The 23435-nt window shown below is 42.4% G+C and overlaps 4 protein-coding genes across 10 annotated transcripts; 3 read left to right on the forward strand and 1 right to left on the reverse strand.

Annotated features, from left to right (window-relative positions):
• The first annotated feature begins 1815 nt into the window (after positions 1-1815).
• On the forward strand, positions 1816-5098 carry LOC145421784 (leucine-rich repeat-containing protein 31-like). Of its 2 annotated transcripts, XR_013903149.1 has the most exons (4): positions 1816-2281; positions 2430-2585; positions 2859-3622; positions 4381-5098. XR_013903149.1 is itself a non-coding variant. In XM_080292568.1 (3 exons), exons 1-3 carry the CDS (start codon positions 2224-2226, stop codon positions 3314-3316), a joined length of 672 nt encoding a protein of 223 aa, XP_080148694.1. In that variant the 5' UTR covers positions 1816-2223; the 3' UTR covers positions 3317-5098. The 2 variants fall into 2 exon arrangements, 1 of the variants encoding a protein (XP_080148694.1); XM_080292568.1 differs by having other exon boundaries at positions 2859-5098.
• Positions 5099-7198: 2100 nt separating this feature from the next.
• LOC145421785 (leukocyte elastase inhibitor-like) lies at positions 7199-13107 on the forward strand (the record flags this gene model as incomplete). Its single annotated transcript, XM_080292575.1, has 7 exons — positions 7199-7213; positions 9555-9672; positions 11554-11696; positions 12077-12154; positions 12300-12389; positions 12461-12641; positions 12769-13107. Coding segments are annotated over 7 exons (852 nt in total), but the record flags the coding sequence as incomplete, so codon positions are not given.
• A 618-nt stretch (positions 13108-13725) lies between these two features.
• Positions 13726-23421, reverse strand: LOC113010675 (transcription factor 7-like). 6 transcript variants are annotated; one of them, XM_080292570.1, is made up of 7 exons: positions 23309-23421; positions 23088-23200; positions 21814-22149; positions 21594-21713; positions 21348-21500; positions 14085-14241; positions 13726-13949 (listed from the first exon to the last, which is right to left on the reverse strand). In XM_080292570.1, the coding sequence occupies exons 4-7, from the start codon at positions 21602-21604 to the stop codon at positions 13815-13817; spliced, it is 456 nt and encodes a 151-aa protein (XP_080148696.1). In that variant the 5' UTR covers positions 21605-21713; positions 21814-22149; positions 23088-23200; positions 23309-23421; the 3' UTR covers positions 13726-13814. The 6 variants fall into 6 exon arrangements, with proteins under 6 accessions (XP_080148696.1, XP_080148697.1, XP_080148699.1 ...); XM_080292571.1 differs by having other exon boundaries at positions 23088-23145; positions 23309-23394; XM_080292573.1 differs by having other exon boundaries at positions 21814-22167; positions 23088-23145; positions 23309-23346.
• Positions 15432-19256, forward strand: LOC145421783 (serine/threonine-protein kinase pim-1-like). The gene is made up of 9 exons (XM_080292567.1): positions 15432-15590; positions 15974-16216; positions 16351-16503; positions 16625-16719; positions 16857-16904; positions 17008-17226; positions 18242-18422; positions 18509-18679; positions 18769-19256. The coding sequence occupies exons 1-9, from the start codon at positions 15530-15532 to the stop codon at positions 18858-18860; spliced, it is 1263 nt and encodes a 420-aa protein (XP_080148693.1). The 5' UTR covers positions 15432-15529; the 3' UTR covers positions 18861-19256.
• Positions 23422-23435: the final 14 nt, after the last annotated feature.

Here is a 23435-nt window from a genome sequence, read left to right on the forward strand (position 1 = left end):
ATGGTGTTGACAAAAACTCTGGACACAGGTATTGACTTAAATACTTAGTGACGAGAGCCATGATGTTTAATTTTACATTACTTTTAATTTTTTTCTGTATTTTAATATTATCACACCTGCTTCAGGACAATGGATTTTTAAGGTACTGGTAATGTACTGTACCATTTAAAATAAATATATGTGTATAAAAAATGCAAAATCATGCTTTTGTTGTAAAAACATTGCCTTGGTTTGTCTTTTAGGCAGTTGGATTAACACTTGTATGCATATTTTTAACCACAAAATTGGGTTTTATCTGCCGGACATGTTTTGTCCCTTATCTCAAGAATCAGTGTGATATATATATATGTATTTTTTGTAATGTAATGGCATCTTTCTTGGCCTTCAGACAACAATTCTGATGGCAAAAGAACCAAATGGGACAGGCAAAAAAATAAAATAAAATTCTAAGCAGTGCCTCTGGTTCACCTTACAGCATTTGAATCACCTGCTCATTTAACATTTTCTGGTTTTCTAGGTGGCACTGTTGGTCCCTTTTCAATTAAGCAGAAGACAAATCACACTGAAAGTGTTGGATTGTAAATTTTAAAGCCAATATGATAACCTTATCCCACCAACGATGTGGAGATCCAGTTTTTTTTAAGATCCAATTAAATCAGTTCACTCAAAAAGATCCTCGGGAAAACAGTAGAATTCTTGGAACAGAGTTTAATACATATGAACAGCAAGATAGTTCATACACAGAACAGCAAGAAAACCCATAGCAGAGCAAACAAAGCAAACCCTGGAGTGTAGAGCCTTAAGCACAGACAGCAGAGCCACACAGAGACAGAGAAGAGCCCCGGTGGCCCCTCCGACCCATCTCTTATAGGCAGTGCCGGGGAGTAACTGAATACAGGTACCGGCGTTATGCATTTAAAATACAAAATATGAGTAACTGTATTCCTTTACAGTTAACACTTAAATATGTGATAATTAGAATAAAGTTACTTTCTTGAAATTAATGGATTACACAGCGGTCATTTTCTGCTTCATATGTTAGGCTATCCCCTCTCTAATTTAGGTAATTTCACGCATTGCTGGAAACCCAAACAAAATAAGAGGCTCTAATGTAGGCATCCTATTAATGTTGGTGGGGTCAGTTGCACAATGGACCCGGAACCAGCACAACAGACCCAGCAGTGCACGGGCAGGAATGCATTTCTTACTTGGAAATTCCGACACCACTTCACATTTAAAGAAAGGGATGGGCGAAATCTGACTGTTCAATCCAGACTCTGTTTGCCAGCATTTTCCGGGTCCAAACAAAGCAAGAAAAGCAGAGGCGTCACAGTGTAATTATTTACGTGCAGTTGTTTTTTTTGCCCAGCGCGTGCTCCTGACGCAGGGAAAACCAATTCTGCAGGGGAGACCTACCTTGGTACTTGTGCAGGTGAAGCCAAAGGGAAGATATGCTTCACCATATTTCCTAGTCTTTGGCTTAGAATGAAGTTGCTGCATCTCCTGCTTTGCGTTTTTGTGGGCGCCCTGTGCTAGCAGTGTCCAAGCGTTTTTGTTTTTTTTTCCCTTTTCATACCACGCCCCCCCTGCAATGGCTCTGCGCCCCCCCCTAGGGGGCGGGCCCCACACTTTGGGAAGCTCTGGATTAACCCTTTGCTTTGCTTTATCACAATAGGTCACAAAACGGTCAAAATTTGCACATTAATGCTAATTGTTAAATCGTACAACAAGCAGTATGCATCAACAGGTGCTCAACTATATAAGTTAAATGCTTAACATGGTGATTCTCATATATAAAAACATTCCAGTGTAGATTATGATATGTTACTGAAATCACACTGTATCATATAAAACATTAGATTTTTCTGCGCTTTACCAAGATACATTAGAGAGCAGCATTGTTCTGATTAATATACTGTAAAGCTGCTTCTAGCTGGTGGACTGAGCCGCCTCACCTTTCACCTGGCTCACGTCACACACCTGGAGAGACTCGACCTCCACCTGTGTTGCCTCACGCGAGATGATCTAGAGGCTCTGAGTCAGTTGCTACCAATCTCACACGCCGGACACTAATCGCATGCTCGCTGCAGCAGTCATGTGACTCGTTGTTTTTCAGTCCAGGTGCTGCCCTCTCTCACTGCACTGACCGAGCTTGATGTGTCATCCAATAAGGAAGTGGGAGGTGTGGTCCACCTGCTGGTCTCCGCCCTCCCTGCGACACAAATGAGGCGGCTGCCATTCAACAGCTGCTACATGAGCAACGAGTCCTTCACTGCTCTGGGTAACACACACACACACACACACACACACACACACACACACACACACACACTTGTTTATTTATAGAAGTTTTCCTTCAAGTCATTCTCCCTGAATACCTCTTCCACCCTCTAGCCTGAAATGGTGAAAACTTTGTGTTTATGCATCAGCCCTGGCGGTGTCCTATCTGCGCACGGTGGATATTTCCTGGTGTAAAGTGGTTGGCGGTCACTTGGCGCTCCTGCTGGATGCTCTGCAGCCATCAGTCGTCAGCGAGCTCCGTCTTTGCAGCTGCGAGCTCACCACTGATGACATGCAACATCTGGGTAACTAACACACAATGACATTATACTTTTTCTTTTTTGGTCTGTAGTGGATCATTAGGCTGCATAAATGTATATTAAGACAAGTAAAGCCTGAAGGAAATTGATATTTCTTTCATTTATTTCATGCTGCCAGCATCTGTAGCTGTCGTATAAAACAAAACAATGAAACTATTCGGTGTTATTTTTGTCTCCATCAGAAACATTGTGAACAAAACAGTAAAGTGAACAGGCATAAAGTGATCAGTTATCAATGGGTCCTCTTCCTCTGTGCAGCTGCCGTGTGCAGACGGGGCTGTCTCTCCTCACTCCGTGCACTGGATCTGTCCTACAACAGCTTGGTGGGAGACAACGGTTGGTGCAGTCTGTTTGCAGCAGGAGGTCTGGGCTCTCTGGAAGACGTGGATGTCAGTTTGCGACCTTCAACCTCTGCTCTGTGCTCAGCCTGGCTGCCCGCTCTGCTCCGAGCTCTGCCTCAAATGCCGGCGCTGGCTCGACTGGCCATGCAGAGGTGGACAGCTGACTGTCAGGAGAGAGAGCAGCTGAGGTACTGTCTGAAAAAGAGGAGCGTCCTGCTGGAAAGGGATCCAGATTTACAAGACACATCATCAACATGTAAAGGGAACAGTCAGGAGAGCCTAGAAGAGAGTCCGCCTGAGGAGATTGGAGCGGACCGCACTGGAATTTACTGTCAAAGAGCGACCCACTTTGTTGCTTTATTATTATTTTTTTAAGTCTCTGTTACCACAAGAAGGTCAGTGTTGACGTCAGCTGCATCACGTCTGATGTAAACTGTGTCACACGTGATGGTTTCAGGGAATACTGGGAACTTACAGAGTTAAGCACAGCTGGTGTGGGTTATCATATTTGTCGTCTCTCACCTTGGCTGCAGGGTCTGGGTCTTTCCAATGCAGCAGTCCTAACACTTGAGACACACATGCCGAGAAGTGGGGATACCTGGAAATGGACAAAGGCTTTCAGCAGAGTTTTAAAGCAGCTATTCAGGAAAAGAGCTGTGAATTATCTGCATACCTTGTTAGGTAATCAGCTATTTTGGGGTTCTTTAACAAATCAACCAAAAGGTCGACTGAGTATTTTCTCGTCAGAGTACCATCACCGTTCACGATGATGTTGAGCACAAGCTGGAGCGTTTGATGGATGTTCTTTGCATCAAAGAGCTACGAGGAAATCCCAGAGATTAGAGACAGGATATTATGTGAATCAGCATGAATGTTGTTTGTTGTTCAACAGATAAAAACAAGAAGAGAAAATAGAAACAAAGTAAAAAAGGAACAATTGTTTCTGCCGTTAAGAAAAAAAAATTGAGTCATGGCAGAGACCTGCAGAAGTCTTGAGTCTCATTTGATGACATTTTGTCAGATTGCCTTGTAATTTAAAAAAAACAAAACTGTTTTTTGAGCAAAAGTTCTCCAGGTTTTTTTGGAGTTCTTTCAAAGTTTTCTTATTTTTGGACGTTAGCTGCTTTTTCACTCTTTTTCAGTCCAGTCTGTGCATCTGAACATTTACAGAAAGATTTCTTTGTTTCGTCTTTAGACACTTTGTTAAACGCAGATCCCAGCAGAGTTCACCTACCTTCTCTCCAACCTTCTCAGGTTTTGTGGATATTATACATGGTTATGCTGAGGATATGTCGGCTACTTTCCACTGGAAATGCCTTTTGGTTAAACTGTCAGCGAGGAATTTGCACTGTTACATTTTTATATAACTTTAATGCAAAAAAACAGCTGCTTGTTTAAGTGAAAATACACTGATGGGGTTTTTTTCTATTCATGAACAGGAGTGTGATCAGTTTAATAAAAGAAAAAATAACCATAACCAAGATATGAGGGGAAATCTTGGACAAATACAAGCAGACTGGAGCAGCCAGCGTTCAAAACACCGACGTTCAAGGTAACAGAAGGTTCCCGAGCCACATCCACCCAGCTGGTTTCTGTGTTTCTTGTGTATTTGTGTACACTGTGACTTCATGGCTGTCTTGGGCTCCAGCTCTTGTTTTGGTGTCTCATTAATTTGATTTAATGTCCTGCTTAGTGATAACATCACTCTTGGCCTCCCTGCACTGGCTTCCAATTGAATTTAGGATTCATTTTCAAGTTCTTTTATTGGTTTTTAAATCTTTAAATGGTCTGGCACCTGCTGAAGCCCTATGTCCCCACTCGTTCGCTCCGGTCAGCTGAGCAGCTGTTGCTCTCAGTCCCCAAATCACGGCTGAAACTGAGAGGAGACCGAGCGTTCTCTATCGTGGCTCCTAAGCTTTGGAATAATCTTCCTCTTCACATTAGGCAATCGACATCAGTGCTGGTTTTTAAATCCAGATTGAAAACGCATTTTTATTCACTGGCTTTTGACTCAGTGGTTGACTGACTTGTATTTTATTGTTTTTCGCTATATTTATTATTCTTATGGTATCTATTATGTTTCTATTGTTCAGCAGTTTGGTCAGCCTTGTGTGTTTTTAAAGTGCTATATAAATAAACAATGATGATGATGATGAACATAGTAACGTGTGTTGGGTTGCTCTGTCTTCAGACTCACTGTCAGACTGATTAGACAGTGAGTCTGAAGGTGAGAGTCCTCACTGCCCACGCCTGTCTTTGGGTCTGACCAACACCGTTTCCTGTGTCATTCCCCCCTCGCCTTCCCCCCATCCGTCCTGTCTGCACTGACCTCTCCAATAAAGACAAAAGGCCTCATTTTCTGAAACTCTTCCTATCCCATCACCTTGCGAAGAATCACTTCACCATGTTGATTAATAAGGACGGTGGGAATGGTTTGAAGTCTCGTCACAGAAAATGTGCCAAAGGCAAAGAATCTGAGCTTGAAATAAAATGAAATGAAAGATCAGCCCCACACAGGGGTTAAATTCAGATGGAAACTCTTATCACACAAAGAGAACAAGCGAATAAATATATCTGAGTGTGGCCCCTCGACTGTCACAGTGTAGCTGACATTTGATCTTATCATGTGTTAAAGCTATTTTAATTACTGAAGAGAACCAGTGTCAAACTCAGCCCAAGTATGGTTGTACGTTAATCCTTAAAGCAACAACGTTTTTAAAGTTGCAGCGTCATTTTTACACCACACCTAAAATCCCACTAATCGTCCGGGCTCTTCACCCTATGACCACACGCTGGGGTATCTAACACCACATGACCCAAATGGAAACTATGTCAGCTGAAAGAAACCCATCGAAATGTGCAACACTTAAAACTTTGCCTGATTGGAGCATGGCTTCAAATACAGCCCTGAAAACAGACAGGCGGTCGTTGGCATTTCGTTACAAAGTTTCCTTGTTCAAAACTTCTGCTTCATTATAACAACCGAGTGACTGGGATCTACGAGCTGAGCTTGTGTAAGATGTCTGACACTGGAAGCCCAGGTGAGCGGCCATGAAACATGTTTAAAGAACGGCAGCTGTTTTATCATAATTCTGTGGAGAGCTTCATCCTAATGAGGGCTCATGTCCTGAGCAGGGATGCAGAGGAGGAGGAGGAAGGTCCTGGACACATCAGTGGCTTATGTGCGTGGAGAGGAGAACCTGGCCGGCTGGAGGCCCAGAGGAGATAGCCTCATCCTAGAGCACCAGTGGAAGCTGGAGAAGATGGAGCAGCTGCAGGAGGTGGGGCCTTAAAAGATTCATAAAGAAATAAATCTGTTTAATATCATTGAGGGAAAAATGACTTTTCAGCTCAAAGACCAAAGTGCTATTCTAAAAAGTTTTTTCTTAGAGTACAGACTTTACATGACTAACGTCCCCTCTTCTCTCCACCTCACATTCGCCCCCATCTTTCGTCCAGGTGGAAAAGACCCGTCACCTTCTGGGAGAGGCGGCTCCCGTGGGAACAGCTCCCACCACCAAGTCCCTAAGTGAGTCTCTGTCCCCCAGCGTGAGCTCCGGCACTCTGTCCACATCCACCTCCGCCTCCTCGCAGATCTCCAGCACCACCTTTGAAAGCGTGAGAAGGAGCTGGCCACCAAGGTGAGAAAAACGTGGGCTTAGTGGGCGTTCTTGTTGCTGCCTTCTTCCTTCTCTGCTCGGAGCTGATCGGTCTTGTTCCTGTTGTGTTGTAGTGCCTGCGCCTTCTGACACACACCTTCAATACAGTCACTGATGCTGGTGAACAGCATCAGTGACTGCAAGGTGAGAAATAATACAAAGAAATAAAAAAATAGCCTTTCTGTGTCACATCAGGGAGTTCCTATATTGACGTCTACCTCATCCTGCTGTTGTTTCACTTCAGCTTTCTCTCATCTCACCGATCGGACGTGATCCATCCGTGACGAGCTTCAGCAGTGCCACCCTCACCCCTTCCTCTACCTGCCCCTCTCTCTCGGACTCGCGCTGTGGCTCCATGGGCCAGAAGTAAACATATTTTTAGGAACATTGACCTCGATCTGCAAACGGTTATTGACAGGTTATCTATTTGATTCTAACTTGGTGTGATTTGTGTTAAAGGACCCCTGAGAACAGCTCACGTGCCTCCAGTCCCTCCTGCTCAGACTGTGAAAACTTCCCGATGGTTCCCACTCTGGAGACCTCCTACCTTGCGCGGGCTGCAAAAGAACGAGTTCCTGAACTTGGTGCCTGATATTGAAGAAATGCGACCAGGGTGAGTAATGCCATATTAACCCAAATACTGTCACTATGACATGTGTCTCACAGACCAAATGTAAGTCGACACTCATGTTCTCTAGTTCAAGCAGAAATGATGTGGATCGATTCAAATTCCTGAGCCTGGATGATTTCAGCTGGAAACAAACCAACTCTGCTTCTTCTTCAGATAATTCAATTCAATTCAATTTTATTTATATAGCGCCAAATCACAACAAAAGTCACCTCAAGGCGCTTCATAGATACAGAGAAAAACCCAACAATCATATGACCCCCTATGAGCAAGCACTTTGGCGACAGTGGGAAGGAAAAACTCCCTTTTAACAGGAAGAAACCTCCAGCAGAACCAGGCTCAGGGAGGGGCGGGACCATCTGCTGCGACCAGTTGGGGTGAGAGAAGGAAAACAGGATAAAGACATGCTGTGGAAGAGAGACAGAGGTTAATAACAGATATGATTCAATGCAGAGAGGTCTATTAATGCATAGTGAGTGAGAAAGGTGACTGGAAAGGAAAAACTCAATGCATCATGGGAATCCCCGGCAACTATGCAAGTTGTAAACAGTTGTAGGATTAAAGATTATTGAATGTACAGAATGATTATTTACACAGAGCTATACAGTAGTTCAGTTAAGATAAGTGAGGGTGTAGATAGTTTCTACAGGGGCTATATAAAGTGCTAGTGGTTGTGAGTGGTGGTTCACTCCATGTTATTATTGTGTGTTTGAGGGTACAGTTGTCCATTGTGTGTGTGTGTGTATGTTCAGTCCATGAGTTTAACGTGGGTCAGATGTCAGGAGGCAGAGTTCAGGAGTCTGACAGCTGTGGGGAAGTAGCTGTTCCGGTACCTGGTGGTCTTAGTCCGGAGGCTCCTGTGGCGCCTCCCAGAGGGCAGGAGGGTGAAGAGTCCATGTGATGGGTGACTGGGGTCTTTGATGATTTTCCCAGCCCTTTTCAGACACCGCTTCCTGTAGATGTCCTTTATGGCAGGAAGTGGTGCTCCGGCGATGCGCTGGGCAGTTTTCACGACCCTCTGCAACGCCTTCCGGTCCGAGGCAGAGCAGTTCCCGTACCAGACTGTTATACAGTTGGTCAGGATGCTCTCGATGGTGCAGCGATAGAAGTTCACCAGGATGTCTGAGGACAGGTGGTTCTTCCTCAGAGTCCTCAAGAAGAAGAGGCGCTGGTGAGCCTTCTTGACCAGCTTGGAGCAGTTGGTCATCCAGGTGAGATCCTCGGAGATGTGGACTCCCAGGAACTTGAAGCTGCTCACACGCTCCACAGCCGTCCCCTTAATGTGGATGGGTGGATGTGGGTCAGCATTCCTCCTGTAGTCCACGATGAGCTCCTTGGTCTTCTCGGTGTTAAGCAGCAGGTTGTTTGTGTCGCACCACTCAGCCAGACGATCCACCTCTTCCCTGTAGGCGGCCTCATCGTTGTCACTGATGAGGCCAATCACCGTGGTGTCATCTGCAAACTTAATGATGGTGTTGGAACCATCAGCAGGTCTGCAGTCGTGGGTGAAGAGGGAGTAGAGGAAAGGGCTCATCACACAGCCTTGTGGTACACCGGTGTTCATTGTGATGGTAGATGAGCAGTGGTTATCCAGCCGGACATGTTGGGGGCGGTTGGTCAGGAAGTCCAGTAACCATTTGCAGATGAGGGAACTGATGCCCAGGTCTGTCAGTTTCCTGATGAGTTGTGAGGGGTGGATTGTATTGAATGCTGAACTGAAGTCTATAAACAGCATTCTGGCGTAGGTGTTGTTGTTGTCCAGGTGTGAGAGGACAGAGTGCAGTGCGATGGAGACTGCATCCTCTGTGCTCCTGTTCTGGCGGTATGCAAATTGGTGGGGGTCCAGGGTGGGGGGGAGACAGGATTTGAAGTGTGCTAGGACCAGCTGCTCTAAGCACTTAGCTATTTACAGTTCATAACAAGAGACAAGGCACCATTTCTCTCCTTTGTGTTCCAGTCATCACAGCAGATTAAACTTTTAAAATATTTGCAAATAGTATAAAGAAATATATAAAGAAGTAAAACAATAATTTATTAATACTTAGAAATACTAAAACTTACATTTGTCAGCAAAAACTGCTGCCATCTGAACCGAAACGTTACAAACCAGCTTACCCACAATCTGTGTATTTTTCTATGCTGGCTACTTAAATTGGCATCCAACAAGCTATTTGCTTTAATCTTTTATTAGACAAAGGCTGACTGGTTAGTTCAAGCTTCAACTGCATCCAAAGGACTGAAAATGTTTTAACACAGTGACTGAACTTGATTGAAGTCTCCGTAGTTTGTTGAATCTGTTTCGAGTGACTTATTTTCACAATTCCAGGAATTTTTAAAAGGCACCAAAAAGCATTACAACGCTGAGCTCGAGTCTGTGGACTTCAAAGGAAATGCAGAGGAGGCCAGGGTCCACATCAACAGCTGGGTGGAGAAGCAGACACAAGGTAAGCATAATGTAACTTTAAATGATCTCCACTGTAAATCCTTGGGGATCAGTTGTGTTGTGTTCAGTTGAGACATTATTACCGGATTGTCCACCGTCCACATTATTTTCTGTTTCCAGTTCTTCCAGTCTAATTTCTATTCAGTATTAAGCAGCACTATCTCTGGGTTTTACTGTTTGGTTTCATGCTATTAATAAAACCATCACAGCAGTATGTTGCTGTAAATAGCAGGCCAATTCTTCTATTCTTATTATATTATGTGATGGGTACTTCTACTTTGATCACTTGTGTCTTTAACATATTTTTATTTTTCAGGCCCATTTAGGATTGGCTGCTATTGATTCTATATCTTTATATTATCTTAAGTGCAGCAGGAAATTCATTCATTGTTTTTATAAAAGCGCGATACAAATACAGGCCATTTATAAATCTACCATCTATAATAATAGGATACAAGGACTTTCTATGAGGGTTATAGGACTGTGGTGCCACCTGCTGGAAATGAGACAATCTTAATCCCATTATTTTTGTAGGAGCCATTTTTGGGTTGATACCTCATGTTGCCGCTAGAGGTAACCTTTTTAAGTTTTTTCTTTTTTTTTTAAACTTTATTTAACAAACAATGAGTATACAACATACGAACAGATGAAGTATACAAAACAACAGAACATGAACACAAAAAGCCAAGAGTAAAAGAAAAAGGTAACAATTATAAGAATACACATACATGTATTGTTTTGAGAGCCTTTGTGTTGGTGGAGTCTGATATTGATTGTATGTACATTTCCACATCCTTAAAATAATGACAGAAATATGGTGTTTTGTTAGTAAACTTACATTTATGGATAAAAAATGTAGCTAAAAGTATGAACAAATTCATCATAAAAAACATTTCTCATACTTCTTGGGGAACTTAAACAAACAGAATAAAACATTTTCCCATCGTAAAGAAAACTCCCTTAAAATATGGACAATAACAAACCTGCTAAATTCCTTCCAGAATCTCTGTGTAAAAGAACAGTACCAAAAAAGATGCGTCACAGTTTCTGGATGATCCCCACAGAAAGTACAATTAGTATTTATGTCCCTTTTACATTTGACCATGTAGTGACTGGCTGGATAACATTTATGTAGAATTTTAAATGAGACTTCTTTCACCTTATTTACAATCAAATATTTATGGGGGACCATCCAGACTGTCTTCCACTTGATATCTGGAACATATCGGTTCCAATAAGATGTTATATATGGGAGAGAGACGATATCTTCTTGGAATAAACTACGTATTCTCTTATTGCTGTTACCAAGTTCCTGTGAAAAGCAGATTTTTCCTATTGGTGACTCAGCTGGATCAGGGAGAGTGACTGAGGCAGATATTGAGCTGTCAGTGTTTTTATATAACATTAAAGTCCCTGAGGGTGTGGCACCAAGCACCACTGAGGATTCCACCTTTTTAAGTTTCTGTATGGTAGGTTTATGTAAGGTATTTAAGGTGGACGCACGTAATCAGCGTCAGGTGTGTTGTTAATCATAAGAAGGCAAAACATTTGTGACCGCTGCGCTTTTATCTTAAAATGTTTGGAACAAAGACCAAAAAGGACAAGATAAGTACTGCTGGAGTTATTGGACTGTTTAATTAATTCATGCATACCAGAAGCATCGCGTCACCCCCGCTAACAACCACCTCAGTGGCTTCAAGCCTACGCTTGAATTTTTGTTTTTTGTTCCCTGTTATACTGATCATAAAGCTTTTTCCCCTTTTTTTAAAATAAAAACCATCTTGCTGTTGCCCTGTTTTCTGATTTTATAGCTGAAGATGTTGTACAGTAACTAGTGCATCTTTGGTAATAGTTAATAGTTTTCATAAATTCTTTTTACCAGATAAAATCAAGGACTTGCTAAGCCAGGATGCAGTGGGTAGCCTGACGAAGCTGGTTCTCGTGAATGCCATTTACTTCAAGGGCAGCTGGAACACGCAGTTTAAGGAGGAGAAGACTGCTGATGCGCAGTTTCGACTGAACAAGGTAACAGTGCAGAAAGGCAGCATAGGATGGTGCAGTTATACTTTGATCTGTCATACTACAAACGAGCTGTGGACTTTGCTGAATGAGAACATAAAGCCTGGAGCTCTGAGGGGATAAAATCGTGCTTTTTGGACGATCACTTTCCAACTTTATGCAGTTATGCAATGCAGTTTATTATTCATGTAATATCCAATAAGTTCTCAAATAAATCTCAAACAACAGCACATCACAAACTTCGGCTAACAAGAACAAGTTGTGTTGTGACGTGTGCTCTACATCCAAATCCACTCAATGGCTGGAATAAAACCATGACAGAACTTTTTGAGATCATTTTGAGACTAAACACAAAAAACATTTCTCTTGTCTCCCCTATTTTTCAGAACGACACTAAGCCGGTGAAGATGATGCAGCAGAAAAGTAAATTTCCTTTTGCGACCATTCCTGAGGCCAACTGCAAGGTAACATCCATCACTTTCAGCTTATTACAGGATTTCACCAGCATGATCTAAAACTTGTCTTTTACAAATATCAGCCTAAATTTCTAGATTAGGAAGTCAGATCATCTTTGATGGAGTAATAAATAAAAACAATGTTTCTGGACAGATTCTTGAGATGCCGTATAAAGGAAATGACCTCAGCATGCTCATATTCCTGCCTAATGACATAGAAGATGATACCACAGGCTTGGAAAAGGTAAGATGCACTTACCAGTACTTTAATGTCCAGTTTCAATCAGACAAGCTAGTGACACTGTATCCACACAGCTGGAGAAGGAGCTGACCTATCAGAACTTTGTGGACTGGACTCGCCCAGACATGATGAGCCCCAACGAGGTTGATGTCAAGCTCCCTCGATTTAAGATGGAGGAGAAGTATGACTTGGAGAAAATCCTGACCAACATGGGAATGGAGAACGCTTTTGACATCTACAAGAGAGACTTCTCTGGTGAGAAATATTGCACCAATGAGACACACTGAATCAATTATACAGTTATATTGAGAGCACAAAAACGGCAAAACATCATCTGGTAAAGAAAAAAACACAACTGATTTCTGGGCTCTTCATCTACTAGGAATGTCTCCAGCAAATGACCTGATAGTGTCCAAAGTTGTCCACAAGGCTTTCGTGGATGTAAATGAAGAAGGAACTGAGGCTGCTGCTGCCACTGGGGTTGACATGGAAGTCCGCTCTATAACGATTCCCGCTGAGTTTGTTGCCGACCATCACTTCATCTTCTTCATCCGACATAAACCCACCAAGAGCATTCTCTTTGTGGGCCGGTACTGCTCACCCGAGTAAACACGAGCTGACATTGACATGAATTAAACATAAAACATTATATACAGTATAAGATTTTGTAAGGTAAACCTAGTTCATACAAATGAAGTAAAGAAAAGTTATTAAAACAAAACGTGCCTTGCTGTTTATTCTTTCAGTGTCCCACAGTAGCACATTTCCTGCTAGGAAAATGTCAGAAGTCACATCATTTCTGTAAATTGGGAAGTAACTGTAATACATCAAGTCACCTCTGTTTCTTGTTACCAGGACTTTTTAAAATGAATGGTACAACATGGAAAGAGGCCCTACACAAGAGTTTAGCTTTGAGCTCAATATGCGATGATCCTTTCAGCCATGACATCTCTGACATGGGAAACCAGGGAATTTGATTAGAAAATGGTGAAGGATTTTCTTTTCAGTTAGAAACTGGATTTGTGTAACATGGTGGTGAAAAGCCCCCAAAGAAAGCAGCATATGATCAGTCGCTATATTGCATTTAATACAAACGTCCTTCGTGTATCCTTTGAATACAGAACAGATCATTTCTGATATCTATGAGTAAACCCAACGAGCACGTGTCCCAAAAGACCCCACAGTGTTTTTATCTGGCTTTTCCCTGACAGTTAGTGGACACTGACAGATGTGTGCTGAATATGAAAGGAAACAAAAGAACTAAAGAAGGTTTGCAGTGTTAAAAACAAGAACTACATGAAGGTTGTTTCATCCTGCTGTAACTTATGACAGAAGCATCTTTTGTTTGTTTTTTCATTTATTTACACAAAGACAGATGTTGAAATAACAGGAGTAACAGTTTAATTCAATTGAAATCAGTCCAATCGTCTATAATGAAATTATTGTTGGACATACATAGTTTTCTTTGGTCGACCAGGCTGGATGCTCTTTGGCATGATTCTGTCTTTCTGTTTCAGCCTGCTTGAAATATCTGGCTTTCTGGTCGTTTGAAAGCGACTTCCACTGTGGACAGAAGATCATAAGAACACACTGTGAGCACTGCTACTACACATAACTACAGGACAGCTGGGACACATGCAAAAACATGAGCAGACAACATTAACAGATGCATAAATGTATGCAGAGTTACACACTTACTCTCTGTCCCACCACTGCATTTACGGCTGCACTTCCAGGGATGTTGAGTTCAGCAATGACCTTTGGCCTCTGCTCTTTGAGATAGAGCATGAAGGCATTTGGCGGCTTCTTGACGTATGGCCCATCTTCATCCTGCTGGGCTGGGCACTTTCTTTTTCTTCAGGAATAAAACACAGAGTAAGAGCACATGTTAGCACTGTGTACAACTGTGAGGGAAGCAGTTCAAAAACACGAGACAAGCTGTAAAACTGAATGAAATCAGGCACCATTAATGGATCATTACAATAATTCCTGCAGACATCTGCAAACAAATGACAGATACTTGCAGATCAGTGAACCAAAGCAGCAGAGCAAACTTACTTTGGAGTGGAGGTGTTAGGTGGAGGAGCAGGAGTGACATACTCATACATCTGTACACCGTTCCTACACAGATGAAGGGAGACAGATATGAGATAACAGGAAGAAGTTATGAATATAGAGATGTTCAGCAGCTGTGTTCACTCCAGTGTTTGTGTGTTTTACGTACAGTACTCCAACAGGACGCAGGTTCTGGAGCACACAAAACACACAACAGGTGACGAGACAAGCTGCAATACTATCATCTATCCACTAGGTGGAAGAATTGATCAGTAGAAAGAGGAGATGTGCTCAAAACGACATTCATACATAGATTTATTCTTCTTAGTCTTAAGAATTAGGATTCACTGACAGTGAAGAAGTTTCAGACGTGCACTCGCGTTTCCCCTTTTGCCTTTTCCTGCTCCAGCCAAGTCCTCCGCCTGCTCGACATCTCTCCTATTACCTTTTATTACGCTTGCACTCATGCCTTTGCCTTTCACCACTTCAAAACTGCGCCTTCTTCAATATTACCTTCATATGCTCTCTTTGCTTTTCGCCTTCCTCACTACACTAAGTACCATTTTTTAACGCTGTGTACTCACTCTTGCTAAGTACATGTGAACAGATCTTGAAGAAAAAAAAACAAAACAAAACATACTTTTCTTTTCTCTTCTGATACTATTGAATGATCCTAACAGAAAAAAACAGAGTTAACACTGACTTAATAAAAAAGTGTTATATTTTATCTCAGATAAACTAGTCAGTGTTTATTAGTGTTTGCTCAACTAGAAGTCTTCATAGTAGCATCCACACATCAAGTCTTTAAACAAATAATGAAAGGATAATGAAAGAAAGTTTAATGTGAAATTACTGAATTATATGAAATGCCAGAGTGTTTTTCTTTAAACTACTTGCCTTTTAGTGATGTCACTAACCTTGTCACTAAAAGGCAAGGTTCTAATGTTGTGTTGCCATAGACTCCGGAGTTTACTTTTAAAGCTCACTTACAGAACTGACTTATACAGCTTAGTTAGAAAAGTCAAGCATCCAGACATTTGAAGGACTATTCACTCATTAAGGTGACATTTTCTATTTTAAAAATTAAGATGAAAAAGGAAACAAGAAAAGTTACGACTGAGGCAGATAAGAAAGATCCAGGAGATCAAAGTAAGTAAAAAATAAAATCCCCTAAATAACAGAATGTACATTTCTAACAATGTTGAGGCTCTGTGTATAAAATGATTCATTTTTAGAGGATTTAAATCCTGGTTTTGATTGAAACTAACCTGAGTGCAACATGTCTAATCAAAGAAAGGTTACTGGGGCACTTTGTCTTTTGGTAAAATAATGTGACAAGTTTATTCTTGGACTGAGCAGTGAAAACAGAGCAACAAGTGTCATCAGTATCTAGACTTAGTAGATTTTTTATCAAAAGGATAAACTTGTTATTATATTGTAAGCAATACTAATTTAAAATTCAATGACATCAAAATCCTTCTAGTCCTGATGTCGAGCGCTCTTTTTCACTAATGTGTTGTTGTTGTTTATAGATTGTAAGAGCAGGATGGCTAAAAGAAAGGCCAGTCCTGAAAAAACGACCCCCATAAAAAGAAGGAGGGTCACTGAGCAGGCTGGTCCTTCCACCAGCTCAGATGCTCATGTGGTCGGGGGAGTCAAGCGAAAGGTCCAACAAGATGAAGCGGGGACAACCAATACAGCAAAAAAGCGTAAACTTCTTGAGCATGTGAGCGGTGACAAGGGGCAGGCATCTTCCTGGTTGGACACTGGTAAAGGTAGGCTAATTAGTTGAGTGAGGGGTAGATTAAGTGTACATCTGGTTGCTAGTTTGAAGATATTAGTGTTTGGGAGATATTTGTGTCTATTATCTAATAAGCTGACGTGCTTTTGGTGTTTTCCACATCTGCAGACTGCAGCATAGAGATTTCAGAGAGCTGCAGTAAAAACAAAAAGGCTGGCAAAAGGAAAGCTGCGGGAGACACCAGGGACCCACCTAAGAAAAAGAACGTGGACCAGGACAAAACCAAAACCGTTGCCAAAAAGTCAGTGGCTGAACAGAAACGTAAGTAGCAAGCAGCTTAGCTTTTATATTCAGGTGAAGAGCAAAATGAACATTTAGGGTACAGCAGAGAGTAATTTGTGTGACAGCTGTAGTAAAACCCAATTTGTGTTTGTCTGTTTAGGAGACTTCCAAGCGAGATACGTGGAGGAGCACCGGCTTGGAGAAGGAGGCTGTGGAGCAGTGTTTGCTGGCTACCGCATAAAGGATCATTTACCAGTAAGTGTTCAGATGGTGGTAGTAAGACAGGCAGTAATGCAGATAAGGGATAATATCGTAAGCTGAGATGTATGCTGTTTTACACCTTTAATGATGTCATACTGAGGAAATGCTCATCAATGCCCTGTGTCTTTTAGGTGGCCATCAAACACATCCCAAAGGGGAAAGTGTACTGCAAAGTGAAGGTAAATGTGCAAGACTTGAATTGTTTTTACATTAGTGGATTGCATGCAGCGTTCACCTGTGGAACGTCTGTGCCTCATCATCCACTTTGGTGAAATATTTCAGGATGATAACGGGAAGAATGTGTCAGTGGAAGTTGCCATCATGCTGAAGCTTGCAGCTGAAGCAGATGGATCAGTGGAAACATCAGCCCCAGTGTCTCTGTTGGAGTGGTTTGACTTTGGCAGAGAGCTGATCCTGGTGATGGAGAGACCTGTCCCCGCTGTGGACCTGGATAAATACATAGAAGAAAATGGAGGATTTTTGCCAGAGGACAAGGCCAAGGCAAGTTGACTTGCCTTAGAAGAGTCTTAGACTGTACATCATTCAATCAAAGCACAGAGTATTAGAGAAACATTAACCCATTGATTGATTATTGTCTTTTTCATCGTTTCCAGGTAGGGCTGGGCTATATCATACCATTCACGGTAATACCGGTGTAATTTTGGGCAACGATAGGAAAATGAAATATCGCGCTAGAATAGGTAAAACGCGCATGCGCAGTGCCTATGTTTACATACGCAGATGGCGGTGACGCAGAAAGAGAAGAGCAAAAGTGGATCGTTGAATGAAACGGATGAACCAGAACTGGTTTGTAAAAATGCTGCAACTTTAGTGGTGTGGAACTGGTTTAGCTTTCGTCCGTCAAATACACAACAAAGCACGATTTTTGGTAGCGCATGCTAGCGGGCCGTCGTTATTACCGTGTTGTTTGGAAAATACGGCACACTTAAAATCAATCCTTTGATTTTTCTGAAACTCGACAGTGCCCCTTATAATCCCGTGTGCCTTATGTATGAATTCTGGTTGTGTTTACTGACCTCGAAACGATTTTATGTACACGGCGACTTTGCTAAGCTACAAAGCCGCACCGCTCGATGGATTGTCGGAGCATTACGGCTATCGTAGGCAGGCGCCTCGCGGAGTGATACGTACTGCACCTCAACGTGATATTACCGTATTGTGTGTGTATAACCTCTTTTTAAGCTTTGTGGATATTTTACATGGTTATGCTGAGGATATGTCGGCCAATTTCCACTGGAAATGCCTTTTGGTTAAACTGTCAGCGAGGAATTTGCATTTGCACTGTTACATTTTTATATAACTTTAATGCACATAAAAAAACAGCTGCTTGTTTAAGTGGAAATACATTTATGGGGTTTTTTGCACTAATAAAGTTGTGGAGTTGTAAAGTATTTTGTCTAGTGTCAGTTATATCGTCAGTTATATCGTTATCACAACTTTTCAAATGTATATCGTGATAAATATTTTTGGTCATATCGCCCTGCTCTATTTCCAGGTCATTCTGAAGCAGCTGGTTGATGCTGCGAAGCACCTGGAGGATAAACACATCTTTCACCGGGACATCAAGAGTGAGAACATTCTAATTGAGACCGGCTCAGATGTACCGCGTGTTCGTATCATCGACTTTGGACTGAGCTGCTTTGTTAAGGAGCAGTCGCAGTACCGCGTCTTCTATGGTAACATATTCTGCTCTTGCTCTTCACAGATGTCACAATTTTCGCCTTTTGTTTTAGAAGAAATTGCAATTGTGTCTGTTTATTAGGTACAGAAATTTACTCCCCTCCCGAGTGGTACGGGCGCAGTTGCTACAGGTGTGGACCCACCACGGTATGGCAAATGGGAGTGGTTCTGTACGAAGCGCTTCATGCCGGGGACTTTAACACCACGAGCTTCCTCAAAAAGCGCCTGAAATTCAAAAGACATCTGTCCAAAAGTAAGAAAACGTCACACTTCAAGACTGACTGATGGCTTGGACCACTGGAACTATCATCTTCATGTTTTTTCTCTTTCGTTTCTTTCCAGACTGCCGGGATTTCTTGGACGCGTGTTTAACCAAAGTCCCGGAGACGCGGCCGACGCTGGAGGAGCTACAGCATCACACTTGGCTGAGATAAGCCTATCACACACACACACAAACACACACAATTCAGACGTTATCATTTATGTGTGATGTATGAATTACCTTTCTTTTTTTCAGGAAATAATTTTTTTTAATTAGCCCACTTTAAATTTCAGTGTTTTGGAATTCCTGTAACCCCCCCCAGCCATCCCAGGAAAGGGGATCTCTCTTTGAATGGGCTTTCCCGAGGTTTCTTCCCGTCAGTCTGGCCCCCCCAGGGGAGTTTTTCCTCGTCTTCATAGAGAGCTTGGGCTGGCTCAGGAGCTCCATCAAAACTGTCTTTATTTAATTACTCTAATGTAATCATATACTTTAAAGTAATCAAATAAAAGACAGTAAAAATCTGAAGACTTGAAGTAAACTTCCATTAAAATAAAACTTGTTTAATTCATCTTTGCTGAGGATACTGTGTTATTACTATTTCAAGGATTATGTAAGAACACCGGATACTGGTACCCATCCCTACCCATCACTAGGGAACAGAACAAACCAGACATCAATTACAACAAAAATGACACTGACCCAGCCAGCATGACTCGTCTGCCTTAAGAAATGTTTAGCAATATTACAAATTGGGTGATATGCCTTAAAGTAGCTTCTCATGTGTTCAGCATTGTCAAAGGCTACATTTTAATTAAAACCACAATCTAGTAATGTTCTGTCTTTAACCTTCCTAATTTGTTTTTTGTCCTAACCTAACACTAAATTGCCAGTGAAAACTAAAGTTACATAAATAAAGAAGAGTAAAGAAAATTACGGTCTTTTTTATTGTAACAGTTTACCAGTGTACAGTTTGGTTTGTGACATATCTATCTAATAGACTCCAATTTGTGCATGTAAATGGAGAGTCCTCTTCACACACTGAGGTTAATTATGGAGTTCCACAGGGTTCAGTGCTGGGACCAATTCTGTTTACATTATACATGTTTCCCCTAGGCAGCATCATTAGAAGACATAGCATAAATTTTCACTGCTATGCAGATGACACCCAGCTCTATCTGTCCATGAAGCCAGATAACACACACCAATTAGTTAAACTGCAGGAATGTCTTAAAGACTTAAAGACCTGGATGGCCGCTAACTTTCTGCTTCTTAATTCAGATCAAACTGAGGTTATTGTACTCGGCCCTGAAAAGTTTAGAAATATGGTATCTAACCAGATTCTTACTCTGGATGGCATTACCTTGGCCTCCAGTAACGCTGTGAGGAACCTTGGAGTCATTTTTGACCAGGACATGTCCTTCAACGCACATATTAAACAAATATGTAAGACTGCGTTCTTCCATTTGCGCAACATCTCTAAAATTAGAAATATCCTGTCTCAGAGTGACGCTGAAAAACTAGTTCATGCATTTATTGTGTGAATGTGTGTGTGAATGGGTGGATGACTGGATATGTAAAGCGCTTTGGGGTCCTTAGGGACTAGTAAAGCGCTATATAAATACAGGGCATTTACCATTTATTACTTCCAGGCTGGACGACTGTAATTCATTATTATCAGGATGTCCAAAAAACTCACTGAAAAGCCTTCAGCTAATCCAAAATGCTGCAGCAAGAGTCCTGACAGGGACTAGAAAGAGAGAGCAGATTTCTCCTGTTAAATCCAGAATTGAATTCAAAATCCTGCTCCTCACATACAAGGTCTTAAATAATCAGGCCCCATCTTATCTTAATGACCTTGTAGTACCATATCACCCTATTAGAGCACTTCACTCTCGCTCTGCAGGCCTACTTGTTGTTCATAGAGTATTTAAAAGTAGAATGGGAGGCAGAGCCTTCAGTTTTCAGGCCCCTCTTCTGTGGAACCAGCTTCCAGTTTAGATTCAGGAGACAGACACTATCTCTACTTTTAAGATTAGGCTTAAAACTTTCCTTTTTGCTAAAGCATATAGTTAGGGCTGGACCAGGTGACCCTGAATCCTCCCTTAGTTATGCTGCAATAGACGTAGGCTGCCGGGGATTCCCATGATGCATTGAGTTTTTCCTTTCCAGTCACTCACTATGTATTAATAGACCTCTCTGCATTGAATCATATCTGTTATTAACCTCTGTCTCTCTTCCACAGCATGTCTTTATCCTGTCTTCCTTCTCTCACCCCAACCGGTCGCAGAAGATGGTCCCGCCCCTCCCTGAGCCTGGTTCTGCTGGAGGTTTCTTCCTGTTAAAAGGGAGTTTTTCCTTCCCACTGTCGCCAAAGTGCTTGCTCATAGGGGGTCATATGATTGTTGGGTTTTTCTCTGTATCTATGAAGCGCCTTGAGGCGACTTTTGTTGTGATTTGGCGCTATATAAATAAAATTGAATTGAATTATCTGAGGAAGAAGCAGAGTTGGTTTGTTTCCAGCTGAAATCATCCAGGCTCAGGAATTTGAATCGATCCACATCATTTCTGCTTGAACTAGAGAACATGAGTGTCGACTTACATTTGGTCTGTGAGACACATGTCATAGTGACAGTATTTGGGTTAATATGGCATTACTCACCCTGGTCGCATTTCTTCAATATCAGGCACCAAGTTCAGGAACTCGTTCTTTGCAGCCCGCGCAAGGTAGGAGGTCTCCAGAGTGGGAACCATCGGGAAGTTTTCACAGTCTGAGCAGGAGGGACTGGAGGCACGTGAGCTGTTCTCAGGGGTCCTTTAACACAAATCACACCAAGTTAGAATCAAATGGATAACCTGTCAATAACCGTTTGCAGATCGAGGTCAATGTTCCTAAAAATATGTTTACTTCTGGCCCATGGAGCCACAGCGGGAGTCCGAGAGAGGGGCAGGTAGAGGAAGGGGTGAGGGTGGCACTGCTGAAGCTCGTCACGGATGGATCACGTCCGATCGGTGAGATGAGAGAAAGCTGAAGTGAAACAACAGCAGGATGAGGTAGACGTCAATATAGGAACTCCCTGATGTGACACAGAAAGGCTATTTTTTTATTTCTTTGTATTATTTCTCACCTTGCAGTCACTGATGCTGTTCACCAGCTGGTTGTATTCAGTATTGAAGGTGTGTGTCAGAAGGCGCAGGCACTACAACACAACAGGAACAAGACCGAGCAGAGAAGGAAGAAGGCAGCAACAAGAACGCCCACTAAGCCCACGTTTTTCTCACCTTGGTGGCCAGCTCCTTCTCACGCTTTCAAAGGTGGTGCTGGAGATCTGCGAGGAGACGGAGGTGGATGTGGACAGAGTGCTGGAGCTCACGCTGGGGGACAGAGACTCACTCAGGGACTTGGTGGTGGGAGCTGTTCCCACGGGAGCCGCCACTCCCAGAAGGTGACGGGTCTTTTCCACCTGGAAGAAAGATGGGGGCTAATGTGAGGTAGGGAGAAGAGGGGACGTTAGTCATGTAAAGGCCATAGGTGAGGGTAGGGACGTAGATCGACCGGTAAATTGAGAGCTTCGCTTTTACACTCAGCTCCCTCTTCACCACGACGGACCGGTGCAGCGTCCGCATTACTGCAGCTGCAGCCCCAATCCGTCTGTCGATCTCCGGCTCCCTTCTCCCATCACTCGCGAACAAGACCCCGAGATACTTGAACTCCTCCACTTGGGGCAGGAACTCATCCCCGACTCATCCTATATTTCCGTTTTTATATTTCTAATGTTTGCCTTGTTTTCTTCACTGTCTGGTCTGCCTCTGTCTTGCCTGTATGGATGCATTTACACCGAAATGTCCCCAACAAAGGATGTTTTAATTCACCACTATTCCAGTGAAACACGAGTCTCCCATCTTCCTGCTACCAGTCTGGAGTTTTTGTTCACCAAAGCAGACACCAACTTCATACTGACGGACAGATCACTGCCCTTTTGCCGCCTTGTCTGACCGTGTTTTGTGGCTGTGGTTCACTTCACCTCACTCTTCCCCATTCTTGTCATTAAATCAGGCTGTTCTGCAACCATGGCAGCCATTCACTCTATGGCTTTATTCATGGTGTATTTTACCCCTTCACCAAAGGCCGTTCTCGTTTCCAACATTATATTTGCAGTGTTCGTCTATCTATCAATATCTGCGGAGTATTTTTTTTAACGAGTATCCTATTTTCTAAAGCACAGCATGTAAAGGGTAGCTCGGTTAGCAGGATGCTAGCATGTAGCGCTTAGTGAGACACGCCTCAGACGAGTTGAGCAAAGACCCCGTCTGTGTACTTTATACGTGAGCAACGGATTTAAATAAAATTAAGGTTTCAAAAGACAAACTTGAAGATAAAAAAAAATATATATATACTCACCGGAGAGCCGCCAGGGTTTGCCGCTGCCATCTTGGCGCTCCTAAATTCAAAACTGCCTCTGCAGTCAGGCAGGGGAGGCGTGGAAATTGTCTTTGAGTTAGTCAAACGTTTTCCTTAGTTCGAGTAGATGATAAAAAATAATAATAATAATAAATGGGATTTTAAGTAGGACTAGGCGTTCTGTAATGATCTCTATTTAGGAGAAAAACTTAATCACTCACCTTTAAACAGCTCTCTTTTAGGAGACACACTGCTGGCTAACGGTGTCATGTGATCAAACAGCGTAATTTAATTGGCTGAGAGCCACTCGACTCGATCTGGTGCTGATTGCTCTGGCTTGGGTCATTA

This window comes from Astatotilapia calliptera, chromosome 18 (assembly GCF_964374335.1).
Source record: "Astatotilapia calliptera chromosome 18, fAstCal68.1, whole genome shotgun sequence".
Lineage (NCBI taxonomy): Eukaryota > Metazoa > Chordata > Actinopteri > Cichliformes > Cichlidae > Astatotilapia > Astatotilapia calliptera.

Coding starts and splice junctions, on each gene's coding strand:
- LOC145421784 (XM_080292568.1), top strand. CDS start 2,224: ATGAGGCGGCTGCCATTCAACAGCTGCTACATGAGCAACGAGTCCTTC. Junction 2,282..2,429: donor CGAGTCCTTCACTGCTCTGG/GTAACACACACA, acceptor TTTATGCATCAG/CCCTGGCGGTGTCCTATCTG. Junction 2,586..2,858: donor TGATGACATGCAACATCTGG/GTAACTAACACA, acceptor TCCTCTGTGCAG/CTGCCGTGTGCAGACGGGGC.
- LOC145421783 (XM_080292567.1), top strand. CDS start 15,530: ATGAAAAAGGAAACAAGAAAAGTTACGACTGAGGCAGATAAGAAAGAT. Junction 16,217..16,350: donor CTGGTTGGACACTGGTAAAG/GTAGGCTAATTA, acceptor CCACATCTGCAG/ACTGCAGCATAGAGATTTCA. Junction 18,680..18,768: donor CAAAAGACATCTGTCCAAAA/GTAAGAAAACGT, acceptor GTTTCTTTCCAG/ACTGCCGGGATTTCTTGGAC.
- LOC113010675 (XM_080292570.1), bottom strand. Junction 14,242..21,347: donor ATTGAAGAAATGCGACCAGG/GTGAGTAATGCC, acceptor TTATTCCTGAAG/AAAAAGAAAGTGCCCAGCCC. Junction 13,950..14,084: donor ATGCAGTGGTGGGACAGAGA/GTAAGTGTGTAA, acceptor TTCTGTCCACAG/TGGAAGTCGCTTTCAAACGA.